The sequence below is a fragment of the Syngnathoides biaculeatus genome, chromosome 19 (assembly GCF_019802595.1).
Source record: "Syngnathoides biaculeatus isolate LvHL_M chromosome 19, ASM1980259v1, whole genome shotgun sequence".
Lineage (NCBI taxonomy): Eukaryota > Metazoa > Chordata > Actinopteri > Syngnathiformes > Syngnathidae > Syngnathoides > Syngnathoides biaculeatus.
In genome coordinates, this window is record NC_084658.1 from 12,103,584 (window position 1) to 12,113,548 (window position 9,965).

The 9,965-nt window shown below is 43.2% G+C and overlaps 1 protein-coding gene across 1 annotated transcript; it reads left to right on the forward strand.

Annotated features, from left to right (window-relative positions):
• Positions 1-615: 615 nt before the first annotated feature.
• Positions 616-6,177, forward strand: si:ch73-206p6.1 (phospholipid scramblase 2). The gene is made up of 7 exons (XM_061805190.1): positions 616-648; positions 1,070-1,149; positions 2,458-2,500; positions 2,592-2,812; positions 3,193-3,354; positions 3,679-3,840; positions 4,746-6,177. Exons 2-7 carry the CDS (start codon positions 1,081-1,083, stop codon positions 4,773-4,775), a joined length of 687 nt encoding a protein of 228 aa, XP_061661174.1. The 5' UTR covers positions 616-648; positions 1,070-1,080; the 3' UTR covers positions 4,776-6,177.
• The last annotated feature ends 3,788 nt before the right edge of the window (positions 6,178-9,965 follow it).

Below are 9,965 nucleotides of genomic sequence, written 5' to 3' on the forward strand. Positions count from 1 at the left end.
TGTGCTTGACACTCAGTGGAGAACATGAAGTTGTGCATTGCTAGCTCAATACTGTCCTCTAGTGGGGAAAATATTTATTAGCAGCACAAAAACATCCACAAGAGATAGATAGATAGATAGATAGATAGATAGATAGATAGATAGATAGATAGATAGATAGATAGATAGATAGATAGATAGATAGATAGATAGATAGATAGATAGATAGATAGATAGATAGAGAGATGGGTGGGTGGGTAGATAGATAGATAGATAGATAGATAGATAGATAGATAGATAGATAGATAGATAGATAGATAGATAGATAGATAGATGATAGATAGATAGATAGATAGATAGATAGATAGATAGATAGATAGATAGATAGATAGATAGATGCATGGATAGAAAGGTGGATAAAGGTATATATCCATATATATATAATTATCAGACAGATTTTTTTTAAACACCTCCTTATTTGTAATCTATCGTCATCATAATCTCCTGTAACGCGTTGCAGTGTGTTCGGTGGTCGCTCCCGCGATTGGCTGCCGCGCGCCGGAAGTGCGGTGACGTCGCCGAATGGGATTACTCCGTTTATTCCCAGGTTTTTTTTTTTTTAGTTCCGGAGTGGCCCGTTACCGACGCGAGTCGCTGGCCCGAAAACCGGTGAGCAAGCGAAGGGGGGGCTTTTCGCCAGGCGCCGTGCGACACGCGTGTCCGCGGCTGCACGGATCGTGACGGCGACGACGGGGGCGCGCGTGGGTGACGTCGACGTCGCCATCAACGTTTGACCCACTTACTGGCCCAGAAACGCGCACTATTGTGGACCTGAGTCCCGTTTGAGCGTCGTTGTGTGCGTGGAAACAAAATATTATAGCATATATGTTGATTTATGATAAGTGGGCTGTAGGGTGGGCGGGTCGGGGGTCTCACACGTCACTTGTTGGTGTTGATAAACGTCCTATTCATCCAGGCATGATTGAAGACCACCTGCCGCGGATTCGTGTCCGCTTGTTTATGACTGTTTTCCCCTCATATGACCTGAAGGGGGCGCCAGATGTCAATATTGCCTGTCCGTCCTCAACAGGTTGGGAAGACATGAACATGTACGAGGCTTCCACCCCGGGAATACCTGGCTGTCCGCCTGGATTGGAATACCTAACTCAGGTAAAAACAAAAACAAAAAATTATAAATAAATAAATGAGATGTATAAGGAAATATGCAGAGTTGCCAAAAGTAGTCAAACTGCAGCCAACTCAAGGTAGAGGGGGGCAAAAACGATGGCTAAAAAAAAAAAAAAATAATAATAATAAAATAAAAAAAAGAAGGGATGACGATTAATTTGGAAAAACAATGAAAATTGTGTTGTTTTTTTTTTATTAATATAACACACTGTTCAACGGTGACCTCTGGTTACTTCTAACAGTGTAATTACAGGGCAATCATACCATTTTAAAAACTTCAAATACGAGTCCAAACGACCAAAATAATTTCGCCAAACTTCAGACATAAAAATGTAGACTGCGTGAAATAAAAAAAAAAGTAAAACAAATAATTAAATAAATCAAATAGGCTACTGCACTAACAAGTTAACTTCAGAAATATGTACACAATTTGTTGATATATATTATGAGAGAGAGATCATGAAATATAAAAGTGGGTGATAAAATGTGTGATCAACAGGGCCAGTGCTACAGTTAGGCCTAATCATATTAACAGTTGTCAATTATATAATATTTTGAGAAATGTACGTCCAACTTACCTTTGTTTTTCCTGGTTTGGATACGCCCCTTGATATTTTTTTCCTCCTCGGTTTCCATAATCGATCATATCGGAACGCAGAGTGCGCAGCGCTTTGCCGGGAACGTCCAGTTTTTGTACGTGTTCGGTTAGACCCCTTTGATCCAGTTTCCGTTCCAATCTGGACGGTTACATTTTTTTCAAGCCGCGCCCATCTGAAACAGTTTTTTTTACCTGTGGTTTTTATCAGTTTCCCCCGGCACGATCTTCATCTTTTCGCTCCGAGACTTTCGCCGTACCGGCAAAACGTGCGGACTGCTCGATAACATATGTGTACGTATGTCTATAAATAATAACTACGCCGTAGTAAACAAAATGCTTCTCTATGAAACGTTAACATCAGAGTGAAAATACAGACGAAATACTGCCAAAATGCTCCCGGAAATCGGAATGTTGTCGTTATTATGAACACCAAATTTAATGCAAACCGATAGCAATGCCGCTTTCCGCTATCACAGCTGTGACTAATGTCACGACGAGCGTTGCCGATAGATGGTGCCCCCGCCCCCAATTTTTTTTTTTTAATCAATGGATTTACACATTTCACAAAAATGCCATTTTCAGCAGAAAAAACTCGGAAAATTCTCATCCTTGCGACTGATTCCCTATAGTTTGGGTTCAATGTACTGTGCATTTATAGCAATATTTTCATTTTTAAAAAAATATTCCTTTAGGTGGACCAGCTGCTCATCAAACAGAAGGTGGAGCTGGTGGAAGGTAGGAGGCGACGGCACCGTCCTGATTTTCAGTCGCGAATCCCCAACGTAACTTTGTTCACTCGCGGCGCGTCGTCGGTCTCCCCTCGCAGCGCTCGTCGGGTTCGAGAGCAACAACAAGTACGAGGTGCGCAACTCCCTGGGCCAGAACGTGTTCTACGCCGTGGAGGAGAACGACTGCCTGAGCCGGCAGTGCTGCGGTCCCATGCGCCCTTTCTCCATCCACGTGCTGGACAACTTCGGACACGAGATCATCACCGTCACCCGCCCGCTAAAGTGCATGTCCTGCTTCTTCCCGTGCTGTCTGCAAGAGGTGAAGTTCTAATACTGGTCCTGATACTGGAGTCAGGTGATCCGTTTCTGGTAATAAAATACTGTGACAACTTAAACTTCCAGTGCACCATAATCTGTACCCCATCGCTACTTCTCTTTAAAGACTGCTAGGCTTCCCGGTTAGCATGGATATTTGACGTCTATAGCCGTCAATGGCAGTGTATGTGTTTTTTTTTTCCATCGCCAACCGGGTTGACTTCATCATCCATTTTGAAAAACATAATTTGTCATCTGCTAAAAGTTGTTGTCGTTGTAGTAGCTCCACGTGGATTTACCAGGAAGGTACAGCGAGACAAAAGTCTTAACGGTCTTATGTACGCAACGTTCAAGGACCAGCTTTTTTTTGTTGTTTTTTTGCAGTTGGAGGTTCAGGCCCCGCCGGGCAACACGGTGGGCTACGTGGTGCAGCAGTGGCACCCCTTCTCCCCGAAATTCATCGTCGCCAATGAACACGCGGAGCCCGTCCTCAAGATCCACGGGCCCTTCTGCGGGTGGAGCTGCCTCCCGGATGTGGACTTCGAGGTGGGTCAAGCCGAAGGCAGCAGTGGTCCAAAAACTGTTCCGTCGAGGGGATTCTTGAGATGTTCGGGATCTTGTTCCGATTGCGCTAAGCGGGGATTTGAGGACGTTGATACACAGCTCGGAGCAACTGAAGCGAAATGTCACAATCCTCGTGTTTTTTCCGCCTTGCTGCCTTTAAGAGACCCAAAACCCGAGTCCGCGGGCCAGCGGGCAGGCAGCCTGGAAATGATCGGGAATCCCGCCATGCTCGAGAAATCCAACGAGTCCAACATTTGCGCGTCCGAAAGATCCTGATGTCAGCGCTTTACGGGACTCTCCTTTCAGATCCTGACCATGGATGAGGTCAGCAAGATCGGGAAAATCAGCAAGCAGTGGACGGGCCTCCTTCGGGAAGTCTTCACCGATTCCGACAACTTCGGAATCCAGTTTCCGATGGACCTGGACGTGAGGATGAAGGCCGTCATGATGGGGGCGTGTTTTCTCATTGTGAGTATCCCGACGGACTCGTCTGATAGTTTTTTAGGATTACGACAGAGCTTTGAGCTCTCAGCGTGATCCTTCAATGCGTCTTCAATTTTGCCAAATTTATGACATTTTTTGTCAAAGAGTGTATCTAAGATGAATATTTTTTTCCAGAACACGTCTTGGAAGGATCAGCGTGTCTGCAGGATTAATATGACCCCTGGGAGTGGGCCGTATGGCCTCCCTATTTCTGTATATATCATTTGAAATCAATTTTTTAAATAATTTATGATAACCGTAAATTGTACATTTGGTTGCATGTTATGTATTTCGTTTGGCTTTTATTTTTAAAATTTTTTTTCTTCCGCTGTCTCCAGCCAAGCTGGGATTGTAAATGAGATCCGGTTCTAAATCGCTTTACATTAAAAAAAAAAAAAATAATAATAATAATAAATCTGCCTCACAGCAATAATACCCAAACAATAATCGTGTAAAACAATGCATTACTAGTCATCATTCCTTTTTAAAACAAATTAATTTTGTAATTTTAATTTTGAATTTAAATTCATTTTAAAATTAAAAGTTAATTTCCAACCTATTAAAAAGAAGTTATTATTTATCAGTTATTAACGCAGAAAAAGGTCTGTTATGTGTCAAATTGAAGTCGGAAAAGCCTTGAAAAAAATCAGAAAAAAATGTTTCCATGGCGACCACTTTTTTGTAGCGGTTGCTTTACATTTAGTTGGACGTGTGACACAGAACCGAGCGCGTCGGAGATAAACTCGAAACAGATTTTCAAATCTCTCCAGGCAACTTTCTCGCGACGCGAAAACGTCGGAACACATTTCGCGGTTGATTTCGCGGTCGCGTCGTCGTCTCTTCGCCGCGTTTTCCCCTCTTTAACATTCGTCGTTCTCGTTTCCGCGCAGGATTTCATGTTTTTCGAGACGACCAACTGAGGAGGTTCGGCGAAAAAAAAAAACGCTATCACGCGACGCCGCCGGAAGGAATGAGGCCCGGCGAGTCCCGCGACGCGAGCCGCCCCCCTCCCACCACGATGCCATCATCCGTCACGACTGTCCTCCCAACAAATTGCGTCGGGAAAAGAACGTTTCAAGTCCTGCGAAAGTACGCCATGAAGATGCGTGGTACTATTTTTTTTTTTTTTTACTTTTTTTGGGACTTGTGTTTACAAACTTCACTCACGATGAAAATAACTGATTCTTTTTTTTGTTAATGCTATATTAACACTGCCTTGCTTTATGTGGCATGGTCCTATTGCTACATATGTTAATACAAGTAGCAAACTACATTTTTTTTCCAATATCAAAAGGAGTTAACGAGTGTGTCGTTTGTGATTCCGGTATTTCATTTTTTTTAACGGCGTGTTTTGGAACTGCTTTATATTTGTGTGCTTTAAGGTTAACTGTCATTTAAATACCAGCGATTGGAAACGGGCGACACGGTGGCCTCACAGTTCCGAGGTCACGGGTTCGAACCCTGCGTGGGTTTTCTCCGGGCACTCCGGTTTCCTCCCGCATCCCAAAAACATGAAACATTAATTGGACACTCTAAATTGCCCATAGGTGTGATTGTGGCTGTTTGTCTCGATGCGCCCTGCGATTGGCTGGCGACCAGTTCAGGGTGCACCCCGCCTCCCACCCCGTTGACAGCTGGGATAGGCTCCGGCACTCCCCGCGACCCTCGTGAGGATAAGCGGCGAAGAACATGGATGGATTGCGCATTAGGCACAATGGAATAAGATCCAAAAATTGATCTGCATTAAAAAAAAAAAAAAAAATACAAAAGTATTTTTTAAAAATCCCTGACACCCTTGTGAGGATAATAGGAAGAGAAAATGGATGGATGGAATTTAAAAAATTATTTAACAAATAAAATACTCTCAATATCTACTTCCATTGGAATTGGATTGGAAACAAACAAAATATTCAGGATTTAAAGCGCATGTTCCAAACTCGTCCACTTGAGGTCGCTAGATTTTCATGCAAGGCACATCCGCAATGACCTCCAAATTAGCTTTTGTGTTTTGTTTTTATTGAAATATGTTTTTCGGACAAAACTCAGGTTCCAAATGCATGCTACTTGAATTGAGTGTCAGTGATTGCTCCGTCACTTGCAACTGACTCGGGATTGTACACAAAAAAAAAATTAAAAATGAACATTTTGTTTTCTTCTGTTATATTTTTTATGTTGTTGCAATTTGGTTCAATGTATAGTACACACGTTGTAGCAAGAACGATTCAAGCATAAGTTACAAATGTATTTACTGATATTTTTAGTATTTTTATTTATTTATTTGTTGGAGGTTGTTGATATTTTTGTTTGCCTTAGTTGGGGGGGGGGGGGGGGGGGAAGTGAGTTCAGTTAAACAATCGCATCCAGTAATTGTACCAAAATGTATTTTGCAAAAAAAAAAAAAAAGTCGAGTATATTTTATTGATATTGTGTGAGAGTTTTGCCGTCTGTTGCATTTTTCACATCGAGGTGGGATAATGGACGCCGCGGCACCCGGTTTGTCGGTAAAACACCTTGAAAATGCGGACTAACACAAAAAGTACTACACACTTTTGTTTCCAATAAATGATTTCAAACTGTGTGATATTTGAATAAATTGCAAAAGTAGCACATAGGATGTAAAATCCAGTTGTCCACGCTCCTAGGAAAAAAAAAAAACTAGATAAAAACCTGGTGAGCCGGACGGCAACTGACCAAAAAACACCAAATAATGTATCTAATGTAACAATTTCTCCATTTTGCACCGACGCTAAAATGGCCGCTATCTCCAGCCCGGCTGCGTAGACGGGCGGGAATCTGTGGTATCCGTATCGCAACCCAACGTGATAAACAAACGGGCCTGAGCAACATCTGTGCAAACAGAAAAAGGACAATAGCATGGACGCAGGATTGGGATAGTGACGACAGCTGCGGGAAATGGGGGATGGTTATTGGCACGTAGCATTCGAGGGACAGAAACAGTGTAGGATAAAGCAATACTGACCCCTTAATAGAGTACAGTCCGATCTTCAATGCCACAAGAGTTGGGTCATTTGGAATTGCACCTATATTTCTTGAAACATGTGCCCCAAAGTTTAAACATGTGTAAACATAATAAATATAACGTGGGTTGTCAGTGCACCCTCAATACACCTCATTTCAGACATTGCCGCGTCGCCGAGTTTATGGCGATGGCCATTTTTTAATAGCTACGGATTTATTTTCTGTATCCGCGTAACAGTTTGTCTGTTTGCCTTTTCCACTTACACTTCCAGTTCCATCACATTGAAACCTGACTTTGAGTTTGCATTGCTCTCCCGAATTTGTCCGTGGCGAAAACCACCAGTGCTACTTTTACATTGCTCACTACGACAAAACTACCACTGATAATGAAATTGCAAATTTTAAAATGGTACTTAAAACGTTGGTTTTAGGAAGAATTCCAACTGTAATGTCTCGCAAATTGGACCTTTTGATCGGAAAGTCAACCAAATAAATATGAATAACATGCTAACTTTTAGCATGTTTAAAAAAAATGTAGCCTGCTAAATTAGGAATTCAAACTCCTCCACCCTGAGCGGAGCCCTCTAACTTCTGGGTAATATTTTTATTTTTTTTTAAGAGTCACCCTTGAAATGGAGACATTTTTTTCACGAGAATCCAGGCAGCAGACCGGACTGACGCAATCCAGAATTCTGTTCACCTCATAATATTTATGCAGCATAAATAAAACCACCGGATGTTGAGATTCAAGTCAGGGAGTTCACCTTGCACAATTTTAGGACGACCGTTGTCCCCAAATCCATAAATTTGGCTAACCTGAAAGATAAAATTAGCTTAGCTCTTGGTCTCTCAATCCAGCTCTGTCAGCACAACAATACTTCCTTGACACCAATTATTCCTTTCCTGTGGGGCGGGGTTTTGAGGCCCTCTTGTGGAATCATAGAGCAATACAGAAAAGATCACAGAAAACTTTCCAACTAATGGTTATTGCATCACAAATTGGAAATTACTCAGTAACAAACGCCACTGAAAAATGGTTTTCATGTGGTCTACCACCGTTTTTTTTTTTTTTTTTTAAATAACCGTCCCCATGTGGATGCCTGACAAAATTAAAACTGGACTTGCTGTGCTTGCAAATCCAGACTGACCTTTTCCAACCCAGATTGGCACCAGCACCACCTTTGAACCGGACCCTCGGACACCGCGCAGACACAGTCCGGAAAGAGCGGCTGACTGGAAGACGCAAACGGTTCCACTGTTCTCCCTGGAAGTAACCGCACTTGTGCTGTAATGAAACGTCTAAAAATAAAATAAAAAAAAAAGACGCTATTATTTTACAATCATGGTGCAATTGCGGGTTTTCGGACCGAGTGTCCGGGTTTTGCGACTTGCCAGCCCAGTTCCAAAAGCAGCCAGCTATACCACCGAAGAAGAGGAACGTCATACCCAAAAGTGTCGCCAGGCAGACGGTTCCGTGGCTCTGATATCGCATATCGATATCTCATTCACAGGAATTATTATTCAAATCAAGTCCAACGTAGTCCACATTTTAAGGAAGCGCTCGATTCCACCTGGTTTGTCACTTTTCTTGTTCTGCGTTTCTTTTCCCCCAAGGAGGTTTTCCTCATCCATCCTGACGGAGGATGCGCATCCGCTTCTCCTTCCAGTTGATTAAATACAAACCGGGCCCGTAAAAGGACGTTCCGCGTCGTCAGGAAGACGCCGCGCCGCGCGGAGCTTTAGCTAACACGCAGGCGGGAAAGTCTGGATGTTTGGGCCTCGGTGACGCACCAATGTGCTTTTGACAACTCGCCACCTGTGTTCTCGGGTCGACAGACCGCGAAGGATTAAATGCAGGTGTTGCTCGAACATCTGGGTTTCACATGACCTCAATTACCAGATCGGCTTTCCCGCTTCCATATTTTGTATCATTTGATTCCTTTTATAATTCATTTTTTGAGGAGTTGTTAGTTTGCAGACCTCGAACTTCAGTGTCAAAGACAGAAAGCTTGACGGGATCTGTCCTAGCTCACAAACAGAGGGCTCTGGTTGGACCAGCACCAAGAACTCTTGGATACTTTCTCAAACCATAATCAAGTCCAGCTTTTCCCAAATGTTCAGATCTTTTTTTTTTTTTTCTTTTTTCCCCCAAGACGGGATCCAACCATGAGGCAAGGCAGCGCATTTCTCTTTAACACTCGGCCAAGATCCAGAAGAGATTCAGCCTGACAAAAACATTGACAGTATTTTCTGATTAACACTCAATTGCTAGTACATTATTTTATTTAAAAAAAAAAAAAAAACTACTGTATTAAAGGGTTTACAATCAAGCCTGCTTCGCGTCAGCTCGGTTCGCGATCGGTCGGATTACCGGACGTGTTCCGAATGTGTTTCTACTCAAGACGAGCAGCAACGGGCGGTAACCGTGTCATGTCATGACACAATCGTTTCCGAACATCCATCCCGGCACTTGCGTTTGTGTAGCTCGCGCGTTGAATTACGGCAAATAAGTTATGTCGCCCTGGACGATTTCAATGTATATCGAATAAACAATCCCACTTGTTCAAATGTTAAGTGGCGCCGCGTTCGGACCGCAGCCTTGTGATGTCATCGAGCAGAACAATTTGGGAACGAATTGCCAGACGGGAGATTCTGCCGGTCGTAACGAGGAGTGAGACCGATGCATGGCCCAATTGGGCCCCTTTTTACCTACCGCACACTTTGCCTCGTTACTGCTCGCCTAACGGTGAAGTTGCTGGTAGCGTAATTGCGGTGACACATTTTTTCCACTGACGAAGGCCGACAGGGGAATATTACCCCGTCATTGCTTCAAATCTGACTAAAACTAATACGGCGATACATAATACAAACACTACTACACTACTCAGTTGTGTGGGTTTTTTTTTTTCCTGCCATATTGACAGAATTCTGTTTCAATTTCGGCAATATAACCTGATTATGGGTTGCTTTCACGTGACGTCACCCGCTGTGCTGCCTCGAACGGCGGCCATTACACACATCATGGGACTCAGGACTGCGTCACAAAGGCGCGGTCGTGTGCACTTGTTTTCTTTACCCTATGTGACAAAAAATCACAAAGGAGGAGAGAAAACAAAACGCGGTGGAATATG